Below are 18,682 nucleotides of genomic sequence, written 5' to 3' on the forward strand. Positions count from 1 at the left end.
ACCTGTTTTTATGCGGTCTTTTTTTGTGCGATTTTTTTTATGCGATTTTTTTTGTGCGGTATAGTTGGCGACTGGTCTCGTGCGATTTGTCATGTCTCACGTTGACTTATTATAGCTAAATGAACTTATTATAGCATAAATGAACTTATTATAGTAATATTATTGCATGAATATGCGAAAAATGAAATAATTTATTTTTTAAGTCAACAAAACACCACCTGGACAAAAATATGTAAAACAGACGATAGACGAGACGATGCAGTCAAGTGCTGACATCTGTTGTCAATAAATTCTATTTCGTACGGTTTTGAGTTATTTTCTACGTGAGACTTTTTATGCGGTCCCTATTGACCGCATAAAAAAAAATATTTTTTAAATTGTGTTGCGAAAACTATTTTTTATAGCCACTCGTGAAGTTTCGTGTGATTTTTTTTTTAATGCGTTTTTTTATGCGGTCCCTATCCACCGCATAAAAACAAGTTTGACTGTATTTTATTGAAAAATTAAAATTTTTAAAAATAATTTTAGACTTTCAAGTTGAATCCAGTTAAACAGAAAAAGCTTGAAATTAGTAAAATGAGAAAAAAGAAAGGAGAAAATTTCAAGCAAAATAGTGAAACTGAAAGGAAAAAGAAGTCTCAAAAGTAAGTTAAGAGTTTTTAAATTCACAAATAAAAACTGTGTAAACATGGTTCAATAAATTGTATATGTACAGTACTTCACAAAAATAATATATTTATATTCTTCAAAAGTGAAATTGCAATACCAGAAAGGAATGCACATAGCCACCTGCAAATTGCAGGAATGGTAGAGGTGACACATGAGTCATATGGTACCCAGTTTTGGGCTATAAAGACCAGAGCCTGCTTGGGCGATAAATACTATCAGTGACAATTTGTGGCAGCCAAAGTTTCAAAGAAGCGTACAAAATGCTTCAGAGACAAAAGCAAGCTAAATACTATCTGTTAATGGCTGGGGAACAAGACTATTCTGGAGCTGCATGACCTCAGCAGTCTCACGTCATGCCCAATACAGTTTCACAAGTGTTGGGCACAATGTGAGTATCATCTAGCAATGTATGACATGATGGATGCAGGAACATTTGCAAACACACCAAAGAGAGAGTAGGTCATACTGGTGCACAACACAGTGCACAAACTGGCTGATCTGCTAAACAGCCCATCAAGATGGCATGTGACATCTGAAGCCACCTATCACTGTCAATGGATGCATCTGTGTCCACTCAAACCATTCTCAACAGATTGAATGAAGTTGGGGTGTGCCATTAACCACTCTACACAATGATGCAAGTCTGGTGTGGTGTAGTTGTCATCTCAGCTAGACCATTGAATGGCATCAGGTATTGATTACAGATGAATTCCACTTCTGTCTGTGAAGGAATGATGGCTGTGGATGGGTGTGGCAATATCCTGGAAACACTTCATGTCAGATCTTTTTTGCTAAGCATCACACTGGCTCCACTCTGGGCAGTATGGTTTGTGGAGGCATTGTGTTCATTCAACAGACAGCCCTAATGCATATTTCTGGTACTCTGACAATGAACAAGTACATCATGCAAATTGTGGAGCCTGTGCTTCAGCTACTGGTGCAGGTCACACCTAACATGGTGTTCCAGCAAGACAACGCCTGACAGCATGTTGCATGATGTATGTACTCTCATCAGCCTGAATGGAATTCACATCCTTCCCAGGACAGAGACTTGCTGGATTTCTCTCCCAATGAACACCTGTCTGACATGAGGTGCACTGGGGACCACCACCACATACCATAGATGACATTTGTACCAGAGTGGGTGCAGCTTGGCAAGGGATACCTCAGGCAACCATTAATCACCTCATTGATAGTGTGCCTTGCTTTATAGCAGCCTGTATAGCTGCCCATGGGGCTATCTATATTCATTACTGAATAAATGTGTCTGTTGCATAACTTTGCTTGTTCTTTTAATCATTTGCATGTCATCTCTGCCAGTCCTGCAATTTGCACATAGCTACATCTACATACATTCCTTTGTGGTGTTGCAATTTTACTTTTGAGAAGTGTATCTAGAGAAAGGAAAAAAACATATTAAAGCCAAACAGTTGCCGAATTATATCAAACTATATTACTAATGCTGTTATTAGTTAATTGCTAAGTAATTCAGCATTAGAAAAAACATATTTAATCCAAATTGAGAGAAAATTTATGAATTTCTTTTCAACCCATCTTTTTGGCATGAATTTGCCAAAGTAGATTGGTTCAAATATCTTTTTTATTTGTTTTAAGATATGATTGCAAACAAAATATGAGTGTGACATGAATTGCTTACAACATAGCTCAAAAGATAAAAACTATCTCCAGTTTTTATTGCAATCAATGTAATGAATTTTGTTACTGTGTTAAAGCAAGAAAAACTTTTGATAAAAGTTATCACATCATTCTCATAAAACAAAGACTATAATATGATTAATATTGTTAAACAAACAACATCACTAAACCACATACTATAAAGCTAGACACCAACTAATGCTGAATTCTATCAAGCTAGACTCAGCTTTATTACTAAATAAATTATGCAACCAATTTGGCACTAGAGGGAGGTGTTAGGCACCATCTCTTAATAACTTTAATAATTATAATTTTTAATTAATTAATTTAAATACAGTAAGACCCCGCTTAATGCTGCCTTGTTTAATACTGATTCGATATAACACAGTCTACTTGAAACATAAAAAAGCTTAAAATTTACGCTGATTCAAATTATCTTGGCATTTCATTGATTCATATATAATACAATTATTCCCGAGCATGAACCAATCAGCTAAAGTTGGCAATTTGTCATAGTGCTGTACTTTCCTTAAATTTATATTTGTTTGGTGCAATTTTGGAAAAAATATAACATCATTGATGTCATTGCCAATATCGACTTTACTTGGCAAGAACTAACTGATAAATGCATGAATGGAGATGAACGGAGTGTGGAAGAAGTTATGGCTGAAAGTATTTAAGAATTCTCAACTAGAAGATCCTATTGCTGCATTGTTAAGTTGACCAAATTGTCAACCTAATCAATACAGCATGACTAGGAGATGTAGATGAACAGGATATTGAGGAGTTACTGCATATTTCTGGTGAGAGCCTTACCAACAAGACTTCAAGAACTGGCAGAACAAGGAATTCATGTAGAACTGGAAAATAGTGATTCTGAAATGAAGAAAACAAAGAATTTCTCTACAGATTTCTTTAGTAAACATTTGGTAACAATAACTGAAATCATTGATCAAACTGTAGCGAATGATCCAGATTTTGAAAGAAGTGCAAAAGCAAGATGAAGCGTTTTGGATGCCATCTTCTGCTTCTGACATTTGCTTAAGGAAAGAAAAAGAAAGTGACAAATGACACTATATGACTTTATCGCAAAAAACAAGAATTTCAAAAAAGCCAAGACCTTCATCACAAAAAATGAACTTTACATTTTTGTCTGCATATGTTTGTGTGTTATTTAACATATATTATTATGCAAATTAATATAAAAATAACTTAAAAATTATAGTAAAATTTGTTTATTTTTGGTTGCATGTTTCCCTTTCCCTATTTACTCTGTTAAAATGACCTTGTTTAACGCTGTTTCGTTTAGCACTTTGTTGTCTAGGAACGCATCCCCCACGTTAAGCAGGGTCTTACTGTAATTTAGAACTACTGGAACTTTTTTCTTCCAGTAGTTCTAAATTATTTAAATTAATTAATTAAAAATTATAATTATTAAAGTTATTAAGAGATGGCACCTAACGCCTCCCTCTAGTGCCAAATTGGTTGCATAATTTATTTAGTAATATAGCCGTATCTAGCCTGATAGAATTCAGCATTGGTTGGTGTTTAGATCAATATTGTTAGTTATTCCATATTTGGACAATGGGTAGTTTTTGCTGAATGCATTGGTTCTAGTCAGATCATTGATGTTAAGCAGCAAGGGACCCAGACAATACTTGAATTAAAGACATTGTGGAATTGCCAGATCCTGTCATTTAACCCCACCTAGAGCTTGCTGGCTATGGCTGGTCTTTCTTAAGGCTAAAACAAAAAAAGGGAGAATCAGCAATGGAAAGGATATCTGTCCATAAGATGAAGCCAAATTTTATAAGCAACATCACATAAAATGGAACTAATAATGCCAAGATGTATTTAATTTTATTTTGTCAATTAATCACAATAATTTATTTAATGATTCAGCATTTATTATTATTTCAAAACATTGGATAAATTTTAATTTGAATAACATTAAAGAAGTGAAACTACTTAATAATGAACAAAATAACAACATTAAATCCAAAAAAATAATAATTAAAAAATATTTAAAGAATTTCTGGTTATAAATTAAGTATAATATAGATATGAGATAATTAGAGTTTCAGAAATTGAATTTTTTAAAATCAATATTTTTTAATATTAAGAACTGTAAACGAAATTACAGTAATGAAAGCAAATATATAAGATACTTTGCTAAGAAATAATTGTAATATTGCACTAATAATACAAAAATTAATCTGTCTGCTTTTTGTTGTATGTTAAGAAACATGTAATATTTGTATTGTGAGTCTGTGCTACATTCTTGCATAATTTGCAAATACACGAGAATAAATAAATTTTCAAAAGTTGATATTGACATGTATATAAAGTTCTTGGATTCTTGCTTTCATTGTTTGATTTTACTGAGCCATCTAGATGACCAGATGCTCTTGACCCTCTTGCTGGCTTGACAGAATCAAAAACTAAATAATAAAAAAAATTGCAGGTAGATATAACAAAAGTTTCTAATTATCATTCCAATAATTCGGCTAAGTTTCAATTTGGAATCTCACCTAGCTATGTTGAGCCTCATTTCTTGTCATCTTGCCAAACCCATTACAGATTCAGTCACTCATAACAGGTAGTTGAGATTGGGTAAACAGCCATAATGTGATGTATGGTTTGTTTAAAACGTTTATTACCTAATCAATCTTTTTCCTCAGAGAAGTCATTGAGCAGAAGAAAAACAGTCCAAATGAGAATTAAATTCAGACTTTCTTGGTTAAAATAGGATATGTGACTATTTTACTATCTAGAGCATTGTCAGATGGAAAAACTGAGATAGAGGTAGAATTCAATATTCAAATTAAAGTTATACTATCTTGAATTAAATTATACTACAGTTAGCACTGTAGCACTTGAGTGAAGACAAATTATGTTCTCAGTGAAAAGATTGGTTATCATATAAAGACTTTAATATAAGTGAAATATATTTCTTGAGATAACTATTGGTTACTAAGTTATAAATAATAATTTTAAAGCATAATAATAATAATTTAATATACATTTTGAATTGAATTATATTTAAAATATAATTTGACAAATCATAAAATTTTTATGATCTAATAAACTATAAATTTTCAAATATTTTAATGTAAATATTAATTTAAAATTTCTTATAGAATAATGATATAAAATAATTTTTATTTAAACAAATATGCTTAAGAAATTTTATTATAGACATTTTACATTATTAATTTTAATTAGAAAGTTTAATTTTAATTTATTATTAAAGTAATAAAGTATTAAATAAGAAATTAAATCATATTTTAAAAATTTTTTTCTTTCTCTTATTCTTCTTAAAATTATAGTTATTTTCATTTATTACTTTAGTAAGATATGACATCTACTTTTATTTTATTATTATATAAAACTAATTAGAAATAATTTTTTCAGGACTACTCAAGATGATGAAATTTGGTTTGATGGTGTTGATAAAGATTTACTTGATTTGTCTCAAAGGAAATCTGAAAATTCTTCAAATGATACACTTGTTAGATCAGGACAGCAAACAAAGTAAGATGTATATATAAATAAAGAAATTACTTCTTTGGAAAGAATTTTGTTTAAAATAAGTTATACAAACTTGAATATAGCATGCTCCTAATTAGTACCTTGTAGAGCACCAATGATTACTCATGAATGGTTCTTCCCATAAATATTTAGTAGTGAATCCTTTCATACCTATAAATTTTTAAATGTATAATTTTGCATTGCAAATAACATTGATATCACTGTATTATATGACTTTCAAACTCGCATCATTAAACTTGTTAATATATATATAAATCTTATTGTTTGAGATATGCAACGGCTTGTACCGTCACTCAGCGGTCCTGAGTAATGACTCCATCAATGAGCTGGACAATGTCATCGGTAATGCGGTGTGGTGTTCCTGACCGTGCATCATTGGCTAACGACACCCACCCTTCCCCAGAGTGCTTGTGCCACGCCTTGATCCTTGCAAGGGACAAGCAGTGTTCACCATACACTTGTGACATTGTTCAATGAATGTCCATTCCCCCTATTTCTTTCGCTGTCAGAAAATGAACAACACCTCTTTGCTCTTCTTTTGATGCCTTATTCCACTGTTTCACTGATTACAACATGACTGACCGTGGTGGATGATTGACGCGTGCTTCTGCTAGCTTTGTAGTCACGTGGTATGCACCCATGACCCTCTAGCAGCGAGCTGTGATCTTCCATGCTGTTGTCGGAACCACACATTCTTACACATGCACCGATATTACAATTCTGTCATCTGTTTTCACATTCCAGCCTCCTGCTCTTTTCTTTTTGAATGATTCTCATATTTGTCATTTTTAATCTGAATGGCCATGGTTGTTCATTTTATCGAAGATAGCATTAGTTCACCTTACATCAAATAACCAGGATTCTACCATGTATTTAAATGATTCATTTGAATCAATTTTTCTTTGTTATAATAAAACAGATTACAGATACAGATACTTACATATTACAGATACTTAATAAGAATACTTAGGTGATAGCAATACTATGAATATACTTATATAAATTTAAATGACAAATATTGATAAAAATTAGTAAACAAGTATATTTTTCTTCTTTTATTTAAAATTATTGCATATGTTAATTTTAAAAATTTATTAAATAATTTATTACTTTAATATTTTTAGTCAAATAACCAAAGTGGTAGCAATGGATTGTGAAATGGTTGGAGTAGGTGAAGATGGCAAAGATTCAATGCTTGCCAGAGTGTCCATAGTAAATTCTCTGGGATTCTGTATATATGACAAATATGTGAAACCAAAGGAAACTATTACTGACTACAGAACTGCTGTCAGTGGAATTAGACCAGGAGATTTAAAAGATGGTAAATTTCTTTTATAATGTTATCATACATTGCTGAAAGTCAACAAATTAAAATTTAGTTGATTGTGCGATTTTACAATTATGGAATATGTCTACTTGTAACTTAAAGTAGACATATTATAGTCTTCTGAGAACTTTAATAGTTATTAAATTTGAATTAAATTAATTTAAGTTTCATATGTCCAAAATTTGAATATTTGTTCAGAGTGAATTTTAATTTACAAGTTTTCATTTGGCATATGAATATGTTGCCAGTTGTCATTCAGATTCTTATAGTTCTAATGTTATAGTAATTATATTATTTAAAAATAGTATGCAAACTCTTAAATTATAAATTATATATTGTATCAAATTTAAAATTTTTTGTTGTCTGTTATCAATATATGTTCTATATTGAGTGTGTTTGGATTTTACTTAAATTTTATTTGCAAGTTGGAATTGAGTCTGATTAGAACCATGGGTCTTATTGTTTGAGATGGTGTTCTCACTAGATCCAGAGGTACTCAAAGGAACAAAATTCAAAAATTAAAAATATTTGAATAATTAATAAGTACTTTTTATTAACATGTTCACGATGATTGTTTTGCAAACATTCTGATAAACCATATTTGCTATAGTTATTATGAATGTTCTTTAATTTGATTCACATTGAAAAACATCCAAGTCAAGTTTACCATGAAACTTCAAGGATTTTAAAACGTCAATTAAAGTTTACAAACTAATGATGATTACAAACAATGACAAATACAACACTAAAATATTTACAATGTAGGTTTTCACACACAAGAATAAACTAAAGTTCAAGTAGTCCTTCAAAATCCTTACAGGTCCATCGGAAAAACACCTTTCAAAGCAATCCCTGAGATTCAGCCAGTCGCAAACTCCTTCTATGTCCAACAATGAAGCAGCGAGACAAAAACAACCTTCTTAATCAAGTTTGTTTGACCAACCTTCTTTCCCTCCAAAACTCGACCTTTTTATATGGAATGAAGATAGGATTTATTGACCAATTGCTTCGTAGCTCTGTCAGAGGTCTGACGATGATAGATGGCCAATCAGTGATCCTGCTTTCAAAACTAATTGCCGTTTCTCTGATGTCAACCATTACTCGTTTGAAAATAGAGGGGAAAAAAGGCAGGAATTGTACGTCCAGACGATTCTAATCTTGACAATCCGTAATATGTTTTACACAGTCAAGTCACTTTATTATGACCACTAGCTAATATTTATATTAACCACCTCTTGCAGCACGGACAGCCTCTAGACAGTAAGAGAGTGATTCAATAAGATGCTGGAAGATTGTCACGGGGGTCTGGAGCTGTGCAGACTTCATTGCATTCAACAGCTGCTGAAGGGTGATGGCAACCAAGGTGATCCCAAAGGTGTTTGATTGGGTTTGAATCTGGGGAATTAGGGGGCCAGAGAAGTACTGTACTTGGTCATGTTCCTCCAACCATTCCCAGACTATTCTGGCCATATGATTTATCAAATTGTTGTTTGGAAGATTCCATCCTCTTCTGAGAAGACAATCAATATTTATGGGTGTACTTGATCTGCAAGAATGGATACGTACCCAATTTAGTTCAGAGTGCAGGTATGAATGCCCCTGATGATGAATTTTACTGGGTTTAACTTTCTCTAATATCAGAAGTTCAATGACTAAACACTGTCTCTCTGTGGATGGGCTCATACTGGTGGATGCCATTTTCTGGAGTAGTTTCACCATGCTGCTAATGTATGAGAAATATTAATAGCCAATGCTCCTACATACCCACTAAATTCTGTTTTCCCAGCATGAAATACTTTATTTTTAACAAGATATTTCCCCATTGTAGAACATCAACCAAATCATCCTAAAAGTGCTACAACAGCTGAAAATAATAATCTGTACCCATTTATACACCTACTCTGTAAAATATGTTTAAGCATCAATTACAATTGGTTCTGAAAGATAAATATTTGAAGTTGACTGAAGAGGGGCAATATAAAGCCTGAAACGTGTAAACAATGGCATATCAACTAAATGAACAAATAAAAGGATGAAAGGATGCCTAATATTCGATTAATTGAACTTTATAGTGCTTAAGAAACAAAAAAGATATTTCCCATTTCTTTTTGACTGAATCAAGTATATCATTATATGTTAATGCATTATCTTGACAAGTTCATTAAAACAGCATATTTTATTCAGTTGGAGCATAATGTAGGAAGTTCCACGACTTTCAGACTAATGCATTCATAGAAATGTATACAAAAGTAAAATGTCTGAAAGTCTAGAAATAGATTTCTATATAGAACTATTTTTACAGTTCTGTTCACAGAGAGCTAACATGTATCACATGTATTACACATATTCATTGCATAACAAATGCAGTGGAACCCTGGTTAATGAACGCCCTGATTAACAACCAAATCAGTTAATGAACTTTTATATTGCTAAAATTTTGTCTCGGATAATGAACTTAACGGTTTTTGTGTCAAATTTGTAAGCTTGGCAACTTTTAGGGGGAATCAGTTAATTGTGCATCAGTGATGGTCTAGGGTCCATTTGTACGTTGGTGGTGGTAGAGAAGACAAAGATGACAAGTATTTTACAGTGAAAATTGTTTATTAGAATGGGAAGATGTTTACATATTTGAGGTACTGTAGTTGGAAATGGTTTATCTACAGTATTTTTTCCCGGCACTGTAGCAGTGTATCGCTGGTCATATGATAGTGCAAGCTGACCAGTTGTAGCCCTGGAGTGGATGAGAAGGGTTCGCTCAGTCTCAGAAGCGATGGTAGGTGATGGAGCTGTGGCAACTGGAGTGGTCTGCGAGACATGACACAAATTTTAGTGGGCACGACTTCAGGCTTAATTCAGATGAAGACGACATGGATTAATCGCAGTAGAATTTTTAGAACTGCATTTTGACCTTGAGATTCAGGTTTTCATAGTATTTCTTCCTTGAATATCATCTTTTTATTGGTCCTGTGTCGCATTCCTCACTTCCCAATTGTTTTCTTCTTTGTCTCCAGGTGAAAACTGAAACCAGATCAGGTCATGAGAAAGGTCCGTTCCAAGGTTCATCCTGTTCATCTTTGACACTTGTTCCTTGAGTCTGATTGGTGATTGTTGATAAACCTATAAGCCTTCTGTTCATAATTTAGCCTGTTGTTTCTGCTATCTGTTGTTTTGGAACTTTAACGATTGTATGCAATGTTTTTGTATCCATCAAATCTTTCCCCTTTTCCAAAAATTTAATCTAGATCAACTGTTTATGAGCACGTTTTCCTATGTTTTCATCAAAGAGAACCCATTTTACAAATAAAATTACAAAAATACTGGCTGCTAGAATGGATAAATTGTATTTGCATTAATTTCTATGGGAAAAATTGCTTCGGTTAACGAAGTCACTGAACAGATTAAGTTCATTAACCGAGGTTCCACTATAGTTGTAATCAATTGTATTTATTTGCTATATAATAAGTATATTTGTATATTTGTTTCATTCATTGTCAATTTGAGTATTTTAAAAGTTAAAAAATATTTAATTTTTTACGTTGTTATTTATTTAAGATATTTGTTATGAATATTTCATAAATATATAAAATGTTTTGTAACAGGGGAAGAATTTGAAGTTGTACAGAAAGAAGTATATGATATTTTAAAGCAAAGGATTCTTGTTGGACATGCTGTAAATAATGATTTAAAGGTAATGATGATATAATCTATTTAAAAAAATTTTTTTTTCTACAAGATAGTGCAAAACTTTACAACTGTTGAAATATAATAACAACATAAATTGCAAACATTAAATTTCTCTATTATTGAATAATTAAATAAATTTACACCTTTCATGGGTCCAGCAGAACATTTAATTCTATAATAAAAATGTTTTTGATCCCTTTGAGAGATCTTCTTCAGTTATTCTTTGCAAATAAACAAATGAAAAAATTCGAATTTAAAAAGAACAAAAATTTCAAAAAAGATGGTTATACATCCAACGGTAACAAAAAACGTAAATCCGTTCTTAATAAGGTTATAACAAAATGCAAATAACAATCAATAATAATAATAATAGCAAGTGTGTACAAAAACACCCAAAAATAAAAATAAACTTAAAATGGAAATAAATCAAAGTGGCACTGCAGTGCTGTGGAAACTACATCAAATCCTTTTCATAAAAGGATTTTTTGTTTTTTTTAAATTCAAATTTTTTCATTCATTTATTTGTAAAGAATAACTGAAGATCTCTCAAAGGGATCTAAAACGTTTTTATTATAGAATTAAATGTTCTGCTGGACCCGTGAAAGGTGTAAATTTATTTAACTTGTTATTATACAGTTCCAGTAGGCATTTCTTTATACTGGATAATTACTTTATTTGTGAAAAACATTATCTAAATACAATAGCAACTTTCACTAGTGCTATGTATGTAAATATATTTTCTACATTAATGTTATGTAAAGTTAGTTGTTGTTACATAATTTTAAACAATTTTCTGTACATAAAATTAAATTTATAGGGGTATAATGTCTCATGGATGTTTCATTTTCTCTCTCTCCTATTTTCCATTTGTACTTTTTCATTTCTCTTATCTTTGAAAGAAATAATCTCAAACACAATAAATTATATAATACTGTACAACATAATTTTAACTGACTAATGTCTTAACTATTTTAAATAATAATAATTATAACTTATTAAATTTTTAACATGCTGTATTATTAATCTTTTACTTGAATTAATTTTTATGGAAGTTTGTTTGTAACATAGCTATCTATTTGTAATATATAATGCAACTTACAAAGAATTAAATTATCTTAACATAATGTAGGTTCTTTATTTGGATCATCCCAAAAGCAAAATTCGAGACACCAGTAGATACAAATATTTCCGATCATTGACAAGAGGTAAGACACCATCTTTAAAAACTTTGGCAAGAGAAGTATTAAAAGTAAAAATTCAAGAAGGGGAACATAATTCTGTAAGTTTGATTTTAATTTTTGTTTTTTTAAATATTGTTTCTATAAATAAAGATATTGTGTGTAGTTCTTAGAGTCTAAGAGGAAAGTTGTAATATTGATGATTGAAATGAAAAAATAACTTATTGCAAAGTGTAAAAGCAGTACACATTTGGCAGATCTAGCAGCCATGTTTAAAATGCCAAAGTCAATGGTGTGCAACCAGTTAATGCAATTTTTATTTTCTTATAGAGTATTTACATATTTTATTTATTGTTTTCATGTTTTAATTTATTATTTGAGCATTTAATTGTGTTATTTTTCCTCTGACTACACATCCCCGATTTTCTGAGGTGCAAGAAAGGACAAAAGAAGACTATTGTATAGTCTTAATTTTTGTTTCATTTACATTTATTGTTCTGGCCATATTTATTAAATATAAATAATGAGTATCTTCAATATCTAGAAGTCTGAATTACTATGCATTATATTACTATATTTGGTAAGTTACTAAAGACTGTACTTTGTTGTATACTAAAAACTATTATGAAATTTTTTAGCTCATTTCCTGTAATAATTCATTTCCTGTAAATTCAGCAGGATAACTTAATAAATGTCAGTAAAACATTAGTACAAAGCTGATTGTAATAAATTACTGTACTTTATATCCATCTTTTATTTTTCCATGTTGTTGGAGAAAACACTCTGCTAACTTGAACAACCTTCATTCCCATTAGTCTGAATTAGTGGGGTTTTACTGAATTTTTTTGTTGATGGATGGGCACAAATGAATTTTCTTTCTTAAATGCTTATTATAAATTTAAAGTTAAGCTAAAATACACATGAGAAAATAAAAATTTCTTACAGTGCAAGAGCACTTTTTTTAAATTTAAAGGTTGTATAATGGACACTGATTTAAATTGTATTAATTTTTTGCAACTGTTAAAAAATTTGATTTTTTAATAGGTGCAAGATGCTCAGGCAGCCATGCGTCTCTACACCATGCACCGTAAAAAGTGGGAGTACGAAATAATTAAAAGAAGAAGAGCTGCCAAAAAGAAGAGAGTGGACAAAGTACTACATAAATAAGTTCCATATTAATTTATACATATGTATTTATTGTAATATTTTATATAATAAATGATTTTAATATAATTCTTTATACTTTGTTTTATTAAAAAAGTAATAACTGTTTTAAATATTGTAAATTATTAAAGTTTTTGAATTATCAAAATTCAGAAGATGAACAACTGAAAACTTTGTAATTTTGTCAGGATATATGATAATTAGGAATAAAGATTATTAAATACATTACAGAAATAAAAAATATATATATTTTAGATATGTGATGTTTTGGAAATTCATTGAGTATGGCTCAATAGATATAATGCCTGAAGTGGTAAGTATTAAAATTCTTATTACTTGGAAAGAAAAATAGGTGATGCTGAGCATATATAACAATATGAAGAGTATCAGAAAGCAAAGCAAATTAAAGATAATTTTGCTATATAACTATAATGAATGATGAACAGGAAAATATGTAATAACAAAGAGTGACACAGGCATATCTTGTTTCAAGGTGCTTTACTAATTTGGCACTTTTCAATTATTAAGTTTATTAAGTTATTTTTGGCACTTGCTTTGCTTCTAAGAGGGGTTTTGGAATTATTTTAGGCCTAGTGTTATTGTCTTCATAATAAATGATGGTGTAAATATATTTTTAGGTTTTTATACATGCTGGCAAGTAAAAAGACTGATTTGCTTTTTGGCGGTAGCTGAAACCTAACTCACTATATTAGCAAGATATGCAGGTATAAGATATTCAATTGGTTTGGTTTATTTGGTTACAATAATGTGACATGTGGGCAATCTACCATAGGGCGGATGCCTCCTGGGAAGACTTATGGGAAACTGATCCCTATTTAAGTGTTACAAAAATGAAGAAACCCTGAAAAAATCAATGTAGCCAGCCCATTGACAAGGTGTGAACCCATGACCAACTAGCAGTGTTCAGTGGTTTTATCTACTTGGCCACTGGTGGGGTCATAAAATATCTGAAATATTATCAGTTGAATAGATGTGGAAATACTGTTAGAAATCTGTTTCTAAGTGATTTGAAAAATGGTCATTGTGTAAGTCCATTCTTATATTGTTTTTTAGTTTTGTGGATTTAAAGCAGACTACAGCTGTTAAAATCATTAAATATGGAGTTGATTTATGATTGGATTGAATTATGAAATGCTGATTTACAGATAGTGTTCGAGACAAAGATATGAAATAGATTTGATGATTTTTCCATCTTCATTTTGAAATGAAACTATTAAACATTCACATTATTAAAAGTCACAGTTGTAAATATGGTCTGACACTTGAATGATGTTAAATCACACCTAATCTATTTTGTATATTTAGTTCTTTTGTAAAAAGAATAAAAATTTCTTTATTTATATAAAGATGTCAGCATTTTATTGCTTTTATTTGACATGGTAGTTACATATTTCCTTATGTATTCTTCTAAAGTAAAACAGAACCACACACAACCTGATGCAACAACTTTATTTCATTTATTAATAGTGCAGTTCTTTTAAACTTAAAATATGATGTTTATATATTATGATTTCAAGAATTGAATTTGAAGAGAGTTATTATGATGTACATTATGAATAAATGTAAACAAGAATTATTTTAACATTTGTTACTTTTTGTTGATTTTAATTTCTATTAGTTAAAAATATTAACTGATACTATAAAGCCAAGATTTATGATAATTCCAATAATTTTGGATTAAATTTGATCTATTTTCAGAAAATGGTGCAGGCTTTAGTGAATGGATTCTAGAACAAATATTACCTTGTTTTGATAATATATAAAACCATAACTTAAAACTTAATTCATTAAAACTATAATTTAGTTGAACATAGTTTATTCAGTTTGTTTGTTTAATTGCATATTAAGCAAAGCTATTCAGTATACAGAATGATCATAAAGCTCCTGTGTGTAAGATTGTGTATTGGATCTTCCATTTAGAAAATATTTTGGACAGTGGTTGGATATCAATCTGATTGATGCAACTTCCAAGTTCATATTAATGTGATAGTCAAGAAATTTTTCACAGACATAAAATGCATCTATCAATGACTGCTTTAATGATTTCTAGTTGTCAAATTGAGAGATGGATGAAAGAATACTGTGAAGGATTAAAATTTAAGATTATTTTATGTTTTTATTTATATAGCCAACTGAATACATATAAAAAGATTAAAGCAACCAGTATGTAAAATATTTCTAATGATCCTTTTAAGTATAAAAGGAAACAAACATGTCATTGTTAGATTTTAAAATAATTCTAATTTAAATCATGTTTCCAACTATTATTGTTTGTTGACTCATTTCAAAATCAGATTTAATCGTCCATTCCCTTTATATGACACCAAATAATAATTTTTATTTTATGTTTTATTTCATTATTTTTTATTGAGTTTTTATTTTACCAAAATTTAACACTATAACAATTATTTATTTACCAACTAATCCCTAGTTCTTTATTGTGACCCCAGATATAATTTGATTGCTCCTTGAAGGTCAAACAGATTATCTCCTAGAGAGCACAATCTGAACACCTAATTTAAATTAAGAATCAGTTTTCTAAATTTATTAATAGGTTTATAATAGAATAATTAATCAAAAGTTAATTGCATTTTGCAGTTTACTAAATATGTTGATTTAAATTTTTAGAGTAACATAAACATGTAAAATAGATTTTCTATGAGACAATCAAATATACACTACATAATTTTGGTTTTCAAATGTTTAATTGAGCAAAAATTAATAACTCATTAAAATATCTGTTTTGTTAATAATTAACTAGCACACCTCTGACTTTAGTTTTATTTGTTCTAATATCTGTAACAATAGTGAACAACCCCCCTACCAAGGGCTTTAGCAACTAATTTTATTTTTTTGTTTTCTGCCATATGTTATTTTGAAACTAATTTAAGCTGATATTCGCAACGAAAAACATTCAAACTAAACTTTACCAGTAAAAATATGAGAATAAACTATAATTATAAGAGCAGTTATTTATTGTGACATCATCAGAATGCCTGGATGCAATTTTTAATTTAATTTAAAATACAGTAAATGCTCTTGATTTTAGTAGTGTCTTGATCCTGTATATTATACTTTTCCTGTTAACGATAGTCATGCCGGTCGTATATCTAGAACGGAATATATATATTCCGTTCTAGAGAAAACTTTTGACGAAACAATGCGACTTCTGGTCCATACCAGAAGTTTGTGTATAGTTAATCTGGGCCTCCGTCTCCTAATCTTTATTTGGTCTCGACAACTCCAACCTTGAGATTAAATAAGGACAGACATTCAAGACAACGAGACCAGTGGAAATTTATAAGTCTGCAATTGTTCAATTACTGTGTATTTATGCAGTGTTAATACTTAGCAGGCTTAAAGCTTGCAGCTCCGTGAAAAATGCATGCGGTACATTAATTTGCAATAAGCTAAAAATCCGCATTCGTAGGAACCGAATAAAGTGAATTGGAAATGTATTATCCGATTTATTAAATCGTCAGTTGTAGTTGCTTCTAGTTTTTATGATCTAAACGGAAACAGAACATAAATCACACTTCCAGAAATACAGGAAGCTGTATTTACCGGTAACTGAATATAAACTAATTGGAAAGAGATGGGCTTAAATATAGAATCTAGATAAGAAATGATAACAGTGGTGCAATCAATATACCGTAATTTTGTGCTGATAACCCACCGTTATCTGTTTAAAAGGCAATTTGAAGACGGGTGAGGGTCATATTCCAATTTTAAATTGAAATTACGAACTCATCTAATAGCTTTTCCTTATCTAGTCATCAAGAGCATCTTTAGAAAATGTGCAAAGTATTTTGAACACCACAAATTATACCATCACAATTTTTCCACAGATACACGTTTACCTCATCTTTAGTTTTCTTCTATTCGTATTCTGTACTTTGAATCCATACGTTTATTGTTTCAATAGGAGCACTATGCCATTACTTTCCGCAATTTTTCAATTGAAACTGAAAGTAAAGATAATTGTTTTATTTGCTTCATTTAGTTTAATAATTCATTTTATATTAATTAATCCTATATGCGTGTAAATTTAAAATACTATTTAATAAATTTCGAGTTAGAGGACAGTAGAAAAATTTTCGGTAATGTTTTCTAAACGGTAATTGGATGAATAAAAAAAGTTTTAGCATTAGATGTTCTGACCAGGAGCGGATTTAGGGATTGTCCATAAATTACGTAACGATATTTTTAAAATTTAAATGATTAATTTACACTTATTGTTATGAAATTACAAATGTAGTTTTTTTTTAAATTAAAAACTTCACTTTTGTGTTCGTTTATGGGAATTACACAGCAAAAGTTATGGATAAGTCGTTATTTGGCGAATTACTACCTGAAAAGATATGAGGATCCTTGCTCCAAAATTCCGAATGCTCTGTAATGAGAGACAGTAAAATAATAAGTAAGTGTAGTGATGCCTTAAAATAAGATCACGTAACCTCCGAAATTTGGATGCTAATCACTTGTCTCCGTCCCCTCGAGATGAGAACGTGGGATCTGCGCTGTTTGTTCATATATAATGTATATATTTTTATGATTTCTTTTTAATGTGTTGTTGCTTCTCATATTGTATCCAATAAAACCAATGTGTGTTCATTATAATTCTGTGAGAAATAATTTTTTGATTGGCCGTTTATTAGGAAACTGTTCAATGGAAGGCTTTAACAAATGTTAAAAAAATATTTTAGTGTAGAGAGCCCCATCACCATGCACTCTGGGCAGTTATGCGCCTTAAGATTAATTAAAGATAGATCCTTATAAATCTTCCTTAGAATACTGCTCTCTTAGTTGACTGCTGCTTTAAAAAATCCGCCGACAGGGCACTCATTTAAACGTACAAAAACGTAATATATACTTATATACGTACAAAATAAAAGCATATACTGTAATGTGATTTATGCACTAACATATAAGTTCGAGTAGCCTACTTAACATAGGCCTATTTGATGCACGATTAGAACACTTATAAGCTCAGCGACAAGACGGAATACTTAAATAATGCACGAAAGTACTGTATAACGTTACAACTGCACACAAAGAAGAGTAACAATAATTTGATTAATAATTAGCCCGATAAAAAATCTGGCAGACTGTTTTGTAATAACCTTTATCTATCGTTCGATCAGTAAATGGCGTCGGCCAATCTTGCAGTTGTCTACAAAAGCCAATGAAAAATCGTGCCATTACTTTTTTTTTATCTAAGGCTTTAGAACGTAGTGGATGTCGACAGTGGCGAATCGCATGGAAGTCACGTGATTATAATGTTGATTTGGCGCAGCAAAATCGCTCATACGGATACTCAGCTTTATTCATGTGCATGAGCGATGCGAATCGTTCGAATAAATCACTTATGTGAATAAACTCAGCTTTAGATTGGCACTGCAGATTTTATCAATAAATCTTCGCAAAAAAT

General features: G+C 30.5%; 2 protein-coding genes across 2 annotated transcripts in view; both read left to right on the forward strand.

The window, feature by feature from the left end:
* LOC136969368 (RNA exonuclease 4-like) overlaps nt 1–13,299 on the forward strand; it is a 36,957-nt gene extending 23,658 nt beyond the window's left edge. Inside the window, exons 3-8 of the mRNA XM_067263506.1 lie at nt 529–644; nt 5,740–5,859; nt 7,002–7,198; nt 10,804–10,892; nt 12,018–12,167; nt 13,111–13,299. Of these exons, the coding sequence (XP_067119607.1) occupies nt 529–644; nt 5,740–5,859; nt 7,002–7,198; nt 10,804–10,892; nt 12,018–12,167; nt 13,111–13,233 (795 nt within the window). The 3' untranslated portion in view covers nt 13,234–13,299. The remainder of the gene's footprint in view (nt 1–528; nt 645–5,739; nt 5,860–7,001; nt 7,199–10,803; nt 10,893–12,017; nt 12,168–13,110) is intronic.
* The window catches only part of LOC136969360 (centromere protein F-like), a 352,144-nt gene that overhangs the window by 69,756 nt on the left and 263,706 nt on the right, over nt 1–18,682 (forward strand). The window lies entirely within an intron of this gene.

The sequence above is a fragment of the Centruroides vittatus genome, unplaced genomic scaffold (genome assembly GCF_030686945.1).
Source record: "Centruroides vittatus isolate TY-2023 unplaced genomic scaffold, ASM3068694v2 contig_1777, whole genome shotgun sequence".
In the NCBI taxonomy this organism is placed as follows: domain Eukaryota; kingdom Metazoa; phylum Arthropoda; class Arachnida; order Scorpiones; family Buthidae; genus Centruroides; species Centruroides vittatus.